We start from the raw sequence: 16,439 nt of genomic DNA, 5'->3' as shown, positions 1-16,439 counted from the left end.
GTGTGTTCTGCCACGAGCAGCGCTGCCTCCACCCCTCCATCACTCATACGATTTCATATGTGAAGTTATGTACTGTGTGTGCGTGTAAGAGAGAGGCCGACCATATTTATGTGTTAGTGTTAATGACATCATAACACAGGATGTTGTTGCCCAGGCACTTATTGCTGGCTCAGCTATGTAGTTTGGCTGCACTGTGACCTTTGACCCCCAGCGAGTGCTTGGCACCACCTTCCTGAGTCATTACATTCACACTGAGCCTGTTTTACCTGTGAACCCATCCACTCCCGCCTCCCTCCATTACTAATCAGTTAGACGTTAGAGTAATTAGATTATATCTGATGGGCCCAAAACAGCTGTGCGTGTGTGTGTGTGCACTTGTGTGTGTGTGTGTGTTTGTCAGGGTGATTAGTGGCCTAGGTAATGATCTAGAGGGGCCACACCAAATTAACAATGCAACCTCTTTAATGAGCCCCTATTAGCCCTGCACTCAGATTTTACCACCCATCGTCAAATGGACACACACACACGCACACACAGAGTCCCAATGCCATCTTCTTTAAATTGTAAAGAAATAAGAAGTATTTGGACTTTGACTCAGTGTTTCTGCTTTGCCTGCACACATCACTGTAGTGGGTGTTCAATCAAACAATCAGGTACAGGCTTTCATCTTTAATCCAAATGTTTACGAGTTTTTGCTGGTTTTTAGATGAAGTCCAGGACTTTTCAGAAACCCAAATGTGATTGGACACATTGCTCTTGCATAATTATAAATGTAAGGATGGATCGTTGAAGCCTTGGTAACAGGTTGTAGTGAGTACTCAGCTGAAATGTAAATGTTAACACCGAATGTTGCATTTACTCAGACGGGCAGCTTCATTTCTTTTTCTGCTTTAATTTTTGTCTTCACTAAATGAATGAATGTTCCTGTTGGGTCGAGAGGTGAGGGGTTTGACCTGGTGAATTAATGGTCCTGCAGGATCAAAAGTAGAATCCGATGTATGGATGGGTGAGAGTTCGTCTTTGTTCCTCCCCTATCATATCCATTTTCCTCTCTCTCCTAATTTCCTTGATCACAATAGCATTTCGGTTCCTCTCACTCTTTTCATCTCTGCCAGTGGATCACATTTATCATTTTTTAGCATTTCCTCTTCTTTCTTTTCAATTCTTCCTGACTTCGTCCACTCCTTCTGTTTCTCGTCTTCCCGTGTCCCCTTCTTTCCACTTTCTCATTCCACCTCTCTGTCTTGTTCTGTCATCCTGATTATCAGTCCTCTTATCCCTCTCTCTGCTGTCAGTACACTATCGCTCTCTTTCTCAAATTAACATTTTAATTACAGGCCCTGCTTAACCTGGGAAAATCAATACCTCTTCCTGCCTTTCCTCTCTTTCTCTTTCACTCTTTTTTTCTTGCACCCTGTTAACCCCCCGCATTTGTGTCTTTCTCTAACAACCCAGGCACACACACACACGCGCACAAACACACACACACACACACACACACACACACACACACACACTACTATACACATTTCCTCCCATTGATCTGTGTGTCTTAACATCCACAACAAGCAGACTAACCTCTTCCATTTGGTGCTCTGAAATGAGCAGGTGTGTGTGTGTCTGTGTGTGTTTGGGGAGGTATTTTTAATTCCCAATCTCCATGAACTGGGAAAAGCGCCATGAATTATTTAAAAAATCACTGTCATGTAAAACTACACTCACCAGTCAAATCTGATTTTAACAAAAAACACAAAATTATCAGCAACAAATGTCGTTTATTGGAGGTTATCCGGTCGTTAAGTGATGACGTGACGAATCCTACTTCCGGGCCTAAAGTAGTCTGCGTTTAATATGGCTTTTGTGTTGTTAACATGTTTAATGTTTTGTATTTTTTTCTATTTGATCTCAAAAAGCTCCTAAAACAGTCAGTGATCCCTGTTGACCTCCCTCGGCTTTTATTACCACTAATCATTTATTTAAGCTCAGTTTTTAAAACCTTAGGATGTAGCTACAGCCCAGCCCATGCAGCAGTATATGAATGACTAACCTCGTATTGTGGATGGATTATCTCAGTTGTTCTCCTGGCTGAAGTTTGGTCCTTTTACAGCATCCTGCCATGCGATTACATTTGTTCCTGACCACCGAGAACACTCACGCTAACTTTTATCGAGTGGAAAAAAAGTTAGCTTGTTTATATTATGCTAACATAGCTGTGTCGCTAGCGGTCACGCAGCACATCATTATATACCAGCTAGCCCAACTTCAGTAGCCCTACAAACGTCACTGCTGTTTAGTTTTCTGTCTTCATTTATGCTGGAAGTGATAGCAGAGCTGTACGTTTGAATTTGTTTCCAAAACCCCGCAGTCAGGACATGCTATATTGTATTTAGATAGAAGCTAGCAGGGAGTTAGCTCGCTAGCTTCTAACTCCGTTAAATGTCATAAATTCCGTTTTCATGGATGCCTGGATGTTAAACTCAGTTGTTACACCTGGTAGAGCAGAACGCTGATCATTTTATTAAAGATGAAAGACTTTAGACAGTTTTTCAACTCTCAGTAATGCCACAGTGATCGTTTGATATATGGACCTGCAGCGGAGTTTAGACCCAGACACGGCTAGTGACGTCAGACTGAACGACCGGATACAGCTGTCATGAGCTGTGCTCTTACAGAATCATCCCATAGATTTCAGCTGAAAGTCAGGAAGATGTTTACCAGTTGATTGAATTGTTGGGGTTTTGTTTGTGCAGTCTCTGGAAGTAGATGTATTTTGTTTCAACGAGCCTGTCTCGGTTATTGCACAGTCAGTCTTCAGGATGGCTTGTAAACTCCATGCGATTGCTTTCTGTCATTTTAGATGCTTCTCGAATCTCGTTTCCGGTGACCGCCTGTATCTTCTCCGGATTCACTAACTCCATTTGCAACACAGTAAATTACGGAAATCGTGATCACAGTTACTGTGTTGTTTTTCCCTGTCCCTGACTTTATTCCCCATTTCCATCTGCTGCTGTTATATTAGCAGTTTGTTGTTAGCATGAACTGATTCTGCAGTTCGTGCCCAAAAGAACCCAGTGCAGGAGAAGAGGACACGAAGAGTGCTGGTTGAAGCTTAAACAGTGCAAAGAATACAGAGTGATTAAAACATCACTGAGTCATTTCAGTTAATGCATGCTCTCCAGTGGACTGTGTGTAAACGATAGACTTCTAAGGTCTTCCAGGTGTTTTATCTGCATTCCTCCTGATGACCAGATGCTTCTGTGAGCCAGCAGCTCAGGGGGAAGATGACCTTCATCTTCTTTGCTCTGTGGCCTCAGAAACACAGCTTTTCTGACAGGTTTATGGCCTCAGCTACTACCTTTGAGTGTTATTGAAAATAGCATGTCCATTTAGTAAATGATGTCCAGAAGGATGATAAAGCTGGTTATGCTTTAGGGCAGGGCTACATTGAGCATACAATGTCCTTCAGATTCATCCCTTGCTTGTCATTTTCTGATTATTGTAAGAAGGTGACTGTAACAATGAGGCTTTAAGACAGAACTTTACTAATCGAATGGCGATGTCACAGTAGCTTTAGCCATCTTTTATATTATTAAGTTGACTGGTTTTCTTATCAGGCGGTTGCTGGTTTGTTTCCTGCCTGCTCCAGTCTACATGCCACACATCCTTGGGCAAGATACCAACATCAAGTTCCTCTCCAGTGCATCCTTTGGAGCAGCGGTCTCCAACCTTTTTTGTGCCACGGACCGGTTTATGCCCGACAATATTTTCACGGACCGGCCTTTAAGGTGTCGCGGATAAATACAACAAAATAAAACTAGTACCGGTACCGAAAAAAAGAAAATTTATTCATAACACACGTGAAAAGACCCAGGGAAACAGAGTTAACGATAAAAACGATAACAAAATAACGCTGAACACTGATAAAAACCCTGAAAACCACACATTTCACACCTGAGCCTCAACTCTCACGGACCGGTACCGGTCCGAGGCCCAGGGGTTGGGGACCGCTGCTTTGGAGTATGAATATGTGTGAATGTTAGATAGAAAGCACTTACCCATAGGAAGTAGTGCTTGTATGAATGACTCAGTGAGTGTGCTGCAAAGTGCTTTGAGTGCTCAGACAGAAAAGAAAAGCTCTTTATAAGAAACAGTCCATGTACCGTTTAATTAAAGAAGAAGAAAGAGTCGGAAAATATGAACCTGTCTTATTGTTTGAACAGGCCGTGCACCGTGTGAATGACTTGTGTTAGTCTCTTGTGCCAGTGATTGAATCCCTGAAGCACTCGGGTCAGTCCTAATAATGTTTGGGATCAGCATGTTGGCAGCTCTCGGCTTACTGCATCCCTCTGATCTCACCTGCTGTGTGTGTGTGTTTAAGTCTTGTTCAATCCCCGGAGACTCCAGATGATATTGTGCTTGACCACACACACACACACACACACACACACACACACACACACACACACACACACACACACACACACACACAACAGCCAGCGTCTGACTTCACTTATCCTGGAGATATAACCCCACACTGCTGGAGGTCTGTCTTCATTCCTGTCGGCACTCCAGATCAGGCAGTAATCCCAGATGTACCAATGTGGGCAGAAAATAAAAGGGGACTTCTTTATATACTCAAGTGCTCAAAACTCTTTACATAACATGCCTCATTGACCCATTCACACACATTTTCAGCACTATTTTTCTGCACTTACTTTCTGTCTAATGTGCGCACATGCTCACACTCCAATGAACACAACTCGGGGTTCAGAAGGTTCTGTGAAGGTTTCAAGAACTATCGCTCAATACCACTTTCAAAAATTCAAGTCTGGCTCCTAAGAAGCCAAACATGTAAGAGGGAGCGGCTCAAGAGTTCAGCAGCTTGGAGAGAGCACAGAAAGCATGCTAAAGTTTCAGCGGCCATGTTCTCAGGTGACATTAATGAGCAGGTGATGTTAGCGATCACCACTGATGTTGGCCATTTTAATCAGAGGAAGGAAGAGTGAGCAGCGTGTTTTCACTATTAGTTCTTGGGAGCTGGAGCGAAAATAAACCCAGATGTCAGACGAACCGGTCCTTACACACTGATATCCGCCTCTCTCTGCAGGTTTGGATCCCTCTCCTTCCACCTCAACAGGATCAGTCGCAGAAAAGAAACCTTCCACTAAAAAACCTGCAGCTCCTCCTCTTTCTTCCTCCTCTTATTCTTCAATGAGGCGGCTGAAGCAGCTTGCAGAAGAGGTTCAGGATCCAACCTCTGTTGTCGCCACACTGCACCTCCTTAGAGAGAAGATGCCGCCGCCCATAGAATCCAGGTGAAGTCTGACCGCTGCCTCTGCAGGTCTGCTTTCTGTAAACCCCCAGCAACCATCTCCCACCCCCTCCTCTTCTCACTACATTATAGTCATATAGTAACACTGCCGTGTTATGTCTCAGTGACGCCAACTGTTGTAAATATAAAGGAGAGACTAGAACAGTGTGAAGTCTGAGGAACTTGGAAAGGTTTTTAATGGTTCTCCAAACGTGTTCCATTTAGCAGCAGCTCCTCGGAGCCCAGTTCATCTCAGTCCAGTTCAAAGCAGACCAGTGTCAACGCTCCAGTGGTTCCATTTGGTTTGGACCTGTTCTACTGGGGTCAGGAGCAGCCCAGCGCTGGCAGGATCATTAAGTATGCACCAGACAAGCACCGTCCCTAGTTTACTGATCTGTGTGTTGTGTCACAGATGATAAAGTAAAAAGGATCATTTTAATGTGATATTAAAGCTACAGAGCGTTTACTCTTCTTTAACATTCATTTAACATGTGTCACATTCTTTCCGCTGCAGGTCAGCCTCTCAGCACCAGTTCTGGGTTCCAGCAGAGGTGGAGGAGGAGGTGGAGAATGAAGAGCTGCTGGCAGAGAGCAGGAGCAGATACATCTCCTTCCCTGGGAGCTTCGTTCCTGTCAGCCATTTCTGCAGAGCTCCACTGGGTGATGGCAAGCTCTGTCAGCGGCAGGACCGCTTCAAGGTAACAGGATAAACTTGGAGTCTGTCATAAAGTGAGAAGCTGTTGGTCTCCCTCTGGCTCACCAAACTGAGCGAGGCCTGTGTCTCCTCAGTGTCCTTTCCATGGCCCCATCGTTCCACGAGACCAGGAGGGTCGACCCTGCCGGCAGGAGGACCGAGAGAGGGAGGAGCAGGAAGAAAGGAGGAAGAGAGAGCAGCAGCCTGGTGAGAAGTGAAAAATACAAACACATTTGAATCACACAGAAGAAATGTCATCAGAGGGATAACTTTTAACAATAGCATCAAAGGTTTGTAAGGGAAGGGCACACAGAGTCTTTGTGACTCTAGAGGAAGGAGGAGGAAGTCAGGAGTGGCAGAGAAATATGCGAGCGGTTCTGGGTGGATCTGGGATTACATCAGGGCTGACCTCTGAGCCTGTGGTTGTGGACAGGGTGACAGAGGCTATGGAGATGCTCGAAGTGAGTGTAGGGAGTCAAGCCTTGAGGGGGAGGCATGTTCTGGAGTAGAGAGGATGGAAAGTCTGTAGAAATGAGAAACATGCACGAATGAGACGGAGGCAGGTGTCAAGGGTGATGTGTGACCGAGGTGGCAGTGAGAGCTCTATGATGTATGCAGGCTGTGGCACTGCCACAAAGACAGGACCTGGAGTTGGAGGTGGAAGAGTTAAAAATGCTCAGCTTTTCTTTGAGAGTAACCAAGAGCGACAGAATTAGAAATGAGTGTATGTGAGGGACGGCTCAGGTCATGTGGCTGCGTCTCCAGTCTGCAGGATGTCCAGCAGCTGCCTGCAGTGTCTTAACCAGCTGCTCTGTGTGTGTGTGTGTGTGTGTGTGTGTAGCTGTAGCTTGCAGTCCAGTGAGTTGTGAAATAGCATCTTTTGTTACCAACTACAGTATCGATCCAAGAGTCTTAGACGCACATACACACACATCAGCTTCACAGTAGGGGGGCGCTGGCCTGAATAACTTGATGAACTGTTGGCCTCAGCTGCTTTTACCTCTTCAAACATCCACAGGCGCATACAGTGAGCCTAAACGGCCAGTAACACACACACTTCCTACAGTAGCAGCTACGCTCAAACATAATTGTTTTTACTGAATTATTGCCTTATATCCATGCCAAGGGTTGCCCGTAGTAACCACCCCTGTAGACCGCTCCAAGGAAGCTAATATCAGACTCTGACTGTAAGTGTATTTGTAACAGTACAGTTGTGTTACCAAAAAGTTCTGTCAGCCAGAGAATAAAAATCAAAAGCTTCACTTGATGTAACCATAAAATTCCATCAGTACAATCTGTCAGCAGTCTGGATCCTCTCTGAATGCTTTTAGAGGATAAGAAGTACTTTAGCTGTTAGTGTCATTTGCCGTCCAAGAGCACTGTCATCATGGAAGTCTTCTTTGAGTTACTGTCAGTCATGTAGCAGCAGTGCCTTTGTTTTACAGCTATATTAATCCTGCAGTGTCCACAAAGCAATAGCTGAACCTTCCTGCTTAATTGCTTCCAGATGACCACAAGTCAACAAAGTACAACAGGGTGAGCTGGCTGATGTGAACCCGGTCGAGATTAGCGTCAGTCTTCCTGGTCGGCTTCCTTATACTGAAGTCAGTAGGGCAGCGAAGGATTTCTTAATGGAGTTTGATGAAGCCGGTGACTGACAGATGAGAAGCAGCAGGTGGTGAGGAAGCACACAGCCGGCCTAAAGAAACGATGTCTAACTTATCAGAAAGTAGAAGCAATTTATTATCCATATTATTATTTAGGGTGTGAACTAGAAATTGAAAACTATAGACAGACACACCCACAACACAAAAGGCAATTAGGAAATGGAGGAAATCAAAGATTATAAATATTCGTGTTTTAATTGAATCCATTTGCTGTCAAGTTTCCGGATTAAAAGCTAAACTGAACACAGATTCCTATAAGCTACAGCCTGTAAATCATAGTGAAGATTATTTTTCAGTCTTCTGGTGAATACTGCAGGCATCTGTTGCTATGGTGACTCAGTTCTATTTACAACTGTTAGTGAAATTTACTGCTACTATCTAGCCACAAATGTTTTCATAGGACTCTGTGCAGCCCTTTGAAGTAAGTACTACTTTACTGCTTCCATAGGAGTTTAGTAGCAACCCGATGCTCTTAATCAAGTGCACTTGATTAACTGTTCATCAGCATGTGGAAAAAAGCAGAATTAGTGGAGCATCCAGGGCGAAAGACATCAGCAGCTGTTGCTGCCCATCAGTATTAGAGAGGTTACGAAGTCATTACCAGATGATATGAAGATTATTCACAAGTGCAAACAGTCAAGACAGTCGCCATCTTTCCAGGAGGACACATCCCAGCATATTCGCCCTGCCATGGGTGAATATGCTGCTCCCATGCTCAGAGAAACAAAACAACAAAAGCCAGTTACATCTTAGTCTCTGCACGACTCAGAATGTCAGATGTTCGAGTTTATGACAGTAGAGGAACTAACAGCCAGGGTTTGGAAGGGTCAGCAGAAGACAGCCGCACAAGACGAGCTTCATTCACTAATGTTTGTATGGAATCATTCTTATTCTGCGCAGAAAGTTGGTTCCCACGCAACGTTTATGAAAAGTGCGTGCCAGCCTATTTTGTTCTTATTAGCAAGTCGGACTCGTTCGGAAACAACAGCCTTGTGCGATCTCTACTACGATCTGCATACTGCCCCCGTTTTTCAATCTAAGGAAACATGTTTCTCTCCAGGTGAAGCGGAGGTGGCGATGTGTCTTTAGAGGAGCCTGCACCTCTAGGCAAGAAATAAGGAGGAAGTCTGACTATATATATACTATAGTATATATATATATATATACTATAGATATTGTGCTTTTCTTCTCTCCCAGAGTACTCAAAGCACTCTATACAACACATTCACTCAGTCACTTTTCTTCTACGTTTTCAGTGCTTCCTCACGAACATTCATCCATCGAAGCGCAACTTGGGGTTAGTATATTGCCTAAGGATAAACTGGAGGAGCCAGGAATCGAACCACTAACCTTCCGATCAGTAGATGGCCTGCTGTACCGCCTGAGCTACAGCCACCCCAACTAGAAAGTTAAATAATGTCTGAGGTGTAAGGCGGGAGCCTGCAGAGGCGCACTCAGGAGTGGTGACCCTTTAAAAATAAACGAATGAATAAAAAGGGACACAAGAAAAAGTAGAATACATCTGCCAAAATCCAGATCTTCCAGCATTCATGGGACAAACAAAACAACAGTCATCGTTGCCATGGAAACGGTGTGGGAAGCTGCACCTCTCCCAGCTTCCTTCCTTGACCTCAAATGTTTTTTAGTTTCTCACATTCAAGGTGCAGGCTTCTCTCTTACAACATCACCTGGATAACATAGAGAACTGTGGGCGGGGCACAAGTTCTGTTGGCGCAGAGCTCAGAACAGAGGCAGGTAAAGTCACACAGAAGACAGACATTTCAAGGTAATGCTGCTGAAGGTGGTTCTACAATTTACTGACCAATGGGGTGTGCTTTGATTTTTACCTGCACAGAGACACAGAGGTCTGTGCAAATGTCCTTTTTCTCATGACTGTGTTACTCTTTTTTTTTTTTAGCTCTGCTCTTGTCTTATAATAAGAATTGTATGTTGCGTTATGCGTCTGACTCAGACCCACACACACACACACACACACACACACACACACACACACACACACACACACACACACACACACACACACACACACTCTTACCAAAAAATAAGAAGTCCATTCAGGTGATTGACAGGAGGAGGGAAATGGATGCTGTGCTACTCTGTCACATATATGCAGGCTCCTTGTGTTAAGTGATGCGTAACCGAGTTACATTTGAACCAACCAAAGACCCCAGGCGCACACACACCTCTGCCCCCTGCCCTAACACACACACACACACACACACACACACACACACACACACACACACACACACACAGAGACCCCAGCTGGACAGACTAAGAGGTGTTGACGGAGAAAAGAGCCCTGCTGCAACACTGATTAAATTCCCACTGTTATTCGCGCTTGCCTGTCTTTTTTCTCCTCTCGTGCTTTTCTTTCGATTCTTCTTTCATCTCTTCTCTTTTTATTTTCTCTGAAACTTTCAACAACAAAGTGACACACACTCTGAACACGCATGAATGTAAATGCAGCTGCTCCTCTTATAGCAGTAATGAGTCCCCTAAATACACCAGCTGCTTTTCAATTACTGCTCCAGCGTGTGTGAGAGTGTGATGAGGGATAGTTGAAGGTCCAGTCAGACCCGGGTCAGAGCAGCTGATTAATAACCCTGCATACACGCTCGCTCTGAGCTGGGGTCAGTGTTTTGACGGAGTGTGTGGCTTCAGGCCCATCACAATCACGGTGTAATTACTTTGCATTACCGCAGGTTTATCTGGAATTCCTTCGCAGTACATCATTAACTAGAAACGTCTCTTCGTTTAGATCGTCATTGCTCTGCATTACTGCTGCTTTTACTTTATCAGCCAGAATTATGACGTTACAGTTTTCATTAACACCAAAATTGCATCCGAATGAGCCGCAGGACACACGGTTTACGACCCGTGCTCTGTAAGGCCCGCCGCTGTGAGCTCATTTACATTATCACTTCTAATTACTTCATTACACTTCTCAGTCAAATTGGTTTTTGTTCAAGTTTTAGGCTTTCATAGCAGCTCATACAGGGAGTAACCTCACACGCACCAGGCCTTTGTGGCTGAAACACACAAAGTACGCGTGCAGAGAGAAGTTTAATATCCTCATTTTTAAATGTTTGTTTGTTTTAGTCCAGTTTGAGGCTTCAGTCCCAGTCTTAACCTTAGTCCATAGGCTGTATAGAAAAGCTGGACAATAAGTGAAACCTGGATTCTTTTAAATCATTAATAGTGTGTAGAAGTCTGAGAAAATTCCCCTCAGCTGCCTTGGTCTATGATCTCAGAGAACATTTTCCTAATGGCCATATTGGATTAAACAACATAAAGTCCTGTTTGTAAATCCTGGCAGGGATCCTGGGGCAGGACGTCAGTCCAGGCTGACGTGAAGTGGTCCGATGGTGAACGGGTATTTCTTTTAATCCCGTGGCCGTGCTGCTACAGGACGCCCACTGCTGTCAAAGCCACAGGTGTTGCTGCACAGAACAAATCTCAGCTGAAATGAAAAAAGTTTTCATAGTTTTCTCAGGACCTCTGATCTTGTCCCACTGTTGCGGCAGCTCTCTCTGTTCCACCTGGCAGATCTTTGCACCGCACTGCTGGATTATATAGACAAAAGTGCCACGCCTCTTCATCTCTCTGAATGAGGTGCGATGAAGAGCGGGAGAATCCTAAACGTCCTCCAGGAGCAGAGTAACATTGGTCTCTCTGTTGCAGATTGGCGAGATGCAGAGTTGATGCGAGACATTGAGGCAGCAACAGGAGAGGACCTGGGTTCTGAGCGGCTGGGCGGTAAAAAAGGGAAAGGAAAGAAGAAGAAATACCCCCACCTCAGCGACCTGAAGCAGAGCAGCAACACGTCCCGCTGCAGACTAGAGAAGAAAGTCTTTAACAAGTACGGATGCTAACTTCAGCTTCTAGATGATTCTCTGAGTGTAGGAGCTAAGTGCTTGGTGAAACTGGAAACAACCAACTAACTAAAAGATGGAAACTTTGTCATAGACAAAACAGTGTGGCATACATCGAATTAAATAAAGTTAAGCCACTGAACACAGGCCTCAAAAAGGCACCTCACTGCTAAACTGTCATCTATGGGTAGGCTAGCTAAGACCCAATTAATCAGTGTATTTTAGGCACTTACTAGCATCATATCACAAGAAACACATCATTTGTTTTCTTTCACCAAATCTACAAAACAAATCCACAGATGACACTGTGATGGAAATGAAATTCTATTTTTGCACCATCGAGTTGATTCTCAAAGTGCTCTTAGTCCAAGGCCTAGACCAAGTCCATAAAATAACCAATGATTCATTATTTTTTAAACTGTGGAGGCAAGTATCACAGTCTAAGAGTAGAAATATGGAGCTAGAGATGAGCAGAATGGGTTTTAGCTCCTGGGCTTAAAGTTGTTGTTTCTTTGGATTTTTCCCATCAATCCTTCTCATTTCCTCCCTGCTCTGTTCTCCCTCCCTTCAGGAGTTCCCTGAGACGAGTGGCTCAGGTGATGAATAAGGCCGACAAGAGGAAACACGACAAGTTCTCCAACCAGTTCAACTATGCTCTCAACTAAGCTCGTGTGCCTTTAACTGAAGTCAGACGGGTGGAGCGTTGCTCTCAGTAACCTTTCAGCCCCCGACCGCTCCTGCGTTTATCGTTTGTTATTTATATGTCTCTTTTATGTCTCCACCTCTTGTAGAGATTCAGGGAAACAAGGAGCTAAAGAATGCATTGTCACATTTCAAATTGGAACTTTTTGTATTTGTAGTTGAGCTTATGAGGCGGACTCTGTAGGAACAGTGAAGGAGGCGGAAGCTGGAAGACTGAATCGCCAAACCTGATCCACAGTTTTGTACAATAAAGGTGAAATGTTAAGGGTCCAGAGTTGTTGTTTCTTTGTAATGAAAGAAGAAGTGTTTCAATAATTGCTGGGAAATATGATGATAAAGGAAATATGATGATAAAAGAAATATGATGATAAAGGAAATATGATGATAAAGGATTCTGTGTGTTCTACCTCAAAGCTGATGCTCGATACAGGACATGAAAGTTGTTTCATATGATATCACTTCTGTGGCAGCTGAAGCTAAAGCTAGTGATCAGCTGACTTTTACGCTTTCTTATTACGTCGGTGTTTTGTGCGACTGACAGGTTTCAAATGTGTTTTAGTGAGAATAAAATTGTAAACCTGCATCTTGTTACATTTTTGCCTTTTTTCTGTCCTTTCAAACGAGATTCATTGAACACAACAACACTGACTGTGGGAAAGTTCTCCTGTGAAGCTATTTTAGGAATAAGTGGCAACTAAGGGGAGTAAATAAATATATATTTGCAACACTATATTGAAAAGACAGGTGATATTTGGTTTACATTGCAGTGGCATCACGAGAACAGCAGACATCCTGCAGCTTAAGAAAAATGATTTGCATCTTTTCTCTGTGATCTGTGATTCTCTGCACTTAATGAAGAGCTCACAGCTCAGTTATGCATTTCCATCAAATTACACGTCTTACAGAGAATGTTTTTTCACAAATGGTTGAAACTAAATAATTTAGCTTCAGTAACACAAGATCCTACATTTCTCATAGCACAACTAATGATGCCTGGTAGGGGCAACGTGGCGTTGTTGGCACTGTTGTGTCACAGAAGGTTCTGGGGTCACATCGTCAGCGTGTCTGTGTGGAGAACCCCATGTCTGCATGGGTTCTCTCTGGCTTCCTCCCACAGTCCAAAGACTTACATGGGGTCAGTTTAATAGGCTGTAAGTGTGAGTGTGAGTGTTCTGTGTTTGCCTCTGGCCCTATGACAGCTGGGATAGGCTGCAGCCCCCATTAAACCTGTACTGGATAAGCAGGAGAGGATGGATGAATGGTTGGAACTTGTACTCCGCTGACTTCTGATTGTGGATTTTGTAGGGTTGGTCCTGGCCTCCCATGGGACACCTTAAAGCCTCATCTCATCCATGATTTGCTCTGCCTCTCCAGGCTTCACTGCTTGCTGCTGCCTTGATCTGATGCCACGAGGATCCACCAGCACTCCTCCCCAGCAGACATGCCGTTCCTGAAACACTCACACAGACTTCCTTAGCCTGTCCTACCACCTCACTCCGGACTGTTTCAGCGTCATTAAATCCCTTGGACTTCTATATTATCCATAAAGGCGGCAATTTTGTCTATGCAGAACATGGTTGTTCCTTTGTGCTGTCTAACAGGCACATGGAACGTGTTATTCAGTCGGTACTTTTGCAATGATGACATAACAAATCTAATGATTCTGGGATCCACACCTGTCCAAACATCAGCTATCATTTTATTGCTGGTTATTATTATTATTATTATTATTATTATTATTATTACCATTATTAATAAGAAATGCTAAAACCTGCAGCTCCTCTAGTGGCCACTTGATCCTGGTTAAAAAAAATTTGTGAGTCCTCAATGACCGTCATGTTAAAACGCCCAGTTTACAGCAAAAACTACGGAACATGTTTACAGCCTGCTGCATAACAGCGGGTTCCTCCTTCGTGACAGTTGGAAAGCTTAAATCAGGGGTGTGGCTGCCGTGATTGACAGGTGTGCTGAAACAAGGAGCTGTAGCTCTAAAAGTCAGTCACTCCCACACGACGCCCACACACACTAATTTATCTGTTTTGGGCTTGTTTCATTTATACCAGTTTGTGGGGAAAAACTGTGATAATATAGCTTCAAGCATTAATTGTGCTGCCAAATGTGTATCAACACTTTTGTTTAAGCTGTGCTGAGATCTGAACCCAAACCTCAACACAGCTTTTTCAAGTTAAACTATTAACCAAACTAGAACTTCAGTTGCTCTAAGCAGTTTCATATGATTGGCTGTAGATTGTTAAGCTACTGGATGAGTGCACAGAGTACCGTCTTCTAACTTGGTATTCTATATGAAGCCATTTAAGTTCAGGATGGGATGTTGTGGGAGTCAAAGTGATATGCACTGCACCCGGACACGCTGCACAAATTATTCAGGGATTATATCAACGCACCTTTGAAACACGTGTGGCCTCTTGCAGTGGAGTGACTGCAGAAAGTGATGGAGGCATGCTAGCTGACAGACGCTGCATGAATATGCAAAGTTCATGTGAAACTAAAAAAAATACTACTCTATATCACTTTTTGTTAAATGAAAAAAGGCTACTACTGAAGGGTGGCCGCTGCTTTTTTTTAAGAAGCTTTCTATCATTAATATCCGGGAGGCGTGTCTTTCTGGAGCATTTGACCTCCTTCTGTGTTGACTGTCAGCGTCCTGTCGATGTCTTGACATCATGCTGCAGACTCTACTTCATCTGTTGTTCCTATTTTGATCGGAGGGCTGAAAAATACATCCAATGCAGAAATGCCTAAAACTATTTTGCAAATAGCCATTTGAGGAAAAAAAATGTACACATGCCTACAGTAAGGGTGGCTATAGATCCGTGTTTTATACGCAGTGTGTGAATCATGTTCTTCATATTTAACAGCAGCACAAACACTTTGAAAGCAGGCTGGTTGTCACAGCACTTTCCCCTTTTAAGCAACAGAGACTAACACTGGCGCTTTTCTCTGATAATAACACGAAACAAAAGAATCCCACTCAGAGAGATGCTTACACTTAACGATGACTGATAAACCAACTAGATTTGATGCCGTTTCCTCTTAAATATGTTCTTCGATTTGCCAACACTGCAGAGTCCTGTGAAGACTTTCACTCCTGAGGCTCGTGAGCTAAAATAAGTTGGATTTATTTTTTTTATTGTTATTTTTTTAACTGAAGATAAAAGATTCATTTTGATTAAATGTTTTTCATTTTGTGTCAGACCATAAATGTCCTGTGGAACATGATACAGCTCTATTTAATCCTGACCAATCAAAAGCTTCAAGTATTACAAAAACAGACAAATAAAACATTTTTGTCACTTCCGGATAAATATTGTAGACATCATTACGAGATAAAATTTCAAAAAAAAATATTGTTATAAATTAAAGGCGCTCAAATGTAAATAAAGGAGAACATAAACAAACGGACATACACTCAGCTGAACTGAAACTAAATCATCTGGAATAATGAAATGTTTAAAGAAAGGCCGCTCGACACTCTGTTCAGCAGGGATTTGCTCCAGATGCTCCTGTTACTGGCTCTTTGGGCACATGCTTCAAGCACAGTATTTAAAGTCCGTCAAAGAAGCAAAAACTGCAAACTCTCACTGCACTCTCGCTTCTTTTCAACAGTTTTCTGGTCTTTTGAGACAAACAAAAATGGTGACATTGTGACACTGTCGCTCCAGTTTTCGTTAAAATGTTCAATTTTCAAATTTCCTTTTATTAAAAGAAAATCTCGCGCACTCTTAGTGGACTTTGCACGTGCTGTGCGGCTCCCGCTGCGGTCCGTGCGCACTACTTCAACTTATCCGTATCACGCGGCTCAGTCTGTTTTCCAGGCACATGATTGGCTCGGCTCAGTGCTATTCTTATTGTCATTGGCCTATTGTGCTGTCTGTCAAAACATTAACGAAAGATTGTAATCGACGTTATATTCGTCACGTCTCATATTTCTATGACAGAAAAGTCATTTCACTGTAATTATCTTTATCGTTTTTGAGATTTGTATTGTTTGCAAACCCCTTCCTCGCATAAATATTTTCCAGTTCCCATTTGGATTTTTTTATTGGTTTGTTTTTGACAAACAGGAAACCTCACAGATATCCAAACCAACCAACAGGCCCAGGATTAGCTTCACACCGAAACCCTGCATGGAAGTTACTTACCTCTGA

The 16,439-nt window shown here is 43.4% G+C and overlaps 1 protein-coding gene across 3 annotated transcripts in view; it reads left to right on the top strand.

The window, feature by feature from the left end:
- The window catches only part of uvssa (UV-stimulated scaffold protein A), a 38,810-nt gene extending 25,949 nt beyond the window's left edge, over nt 1-12,861 (top strand). The window contains exons 10-15 of one of the 3 annotated variants that reach the window (XR_015124623.1): nt 5,108-5,315; nt 5,537-5,668; nt 5,826-6,009; nt 6,101-6,212; nt 7,513-7,683; nt 11,378-11,511. Coding sequence is in view for 2 of the 3 variants with exons in the window: in XM_086261048.1 (XP_086117174.1) it covers nt 5,108-5,315; nt 5,537-5,668; nt 5,826-6,009; nt 6,101-6,212; nt 11,378-11,555; nt 12,140-12,233 (908 nt within the window). In the remaining variant the exon portion in view is untranslated. Of the gene's footprint in view, nt 1-5,107; nt 5,316-5,536; nt 5,669-5,825; nt 6,010-6,100; nt 6,213-7,512; nt 7,684-11,377; nt 11,556-12,139 lie in introns of those variants that run through there. The other 2 variants (XM_086261058.1, XM_086261048.1) reach the window with 2 other exon arrangements.
- Nucleotides 12,862-16,439: the final 3,578 nt, after the last annotated feature.

The sequence above is a fragment of the Aulonocara sp. 'chitande type north' Nkhata Bay genome, linkage group LG2 (genome assembly GCF_057382095.1).
Source record: "Aulonocara sp. 'chitande type north' Nkhata Bay isolate Kocher_YH1m ecotype deep benthic linkage group LG2, A_spYH_male_GT1.1, whole genome shotgun sequence".
In the NCBI taxonomy this organism is placed as follows: domain Eukaryota; kingdom Metazoa; phylum Chordata; class Actinopteri; order Cichliformes; family Cichlidae; genus Aulonocara; species Aulonocara sp. 'chitande type north' Nkhata Bay.
Note: the sequence above shows the minus strand (reverse complement) of the source record. Positions and strands in the feature narration are given on the sequence as shown.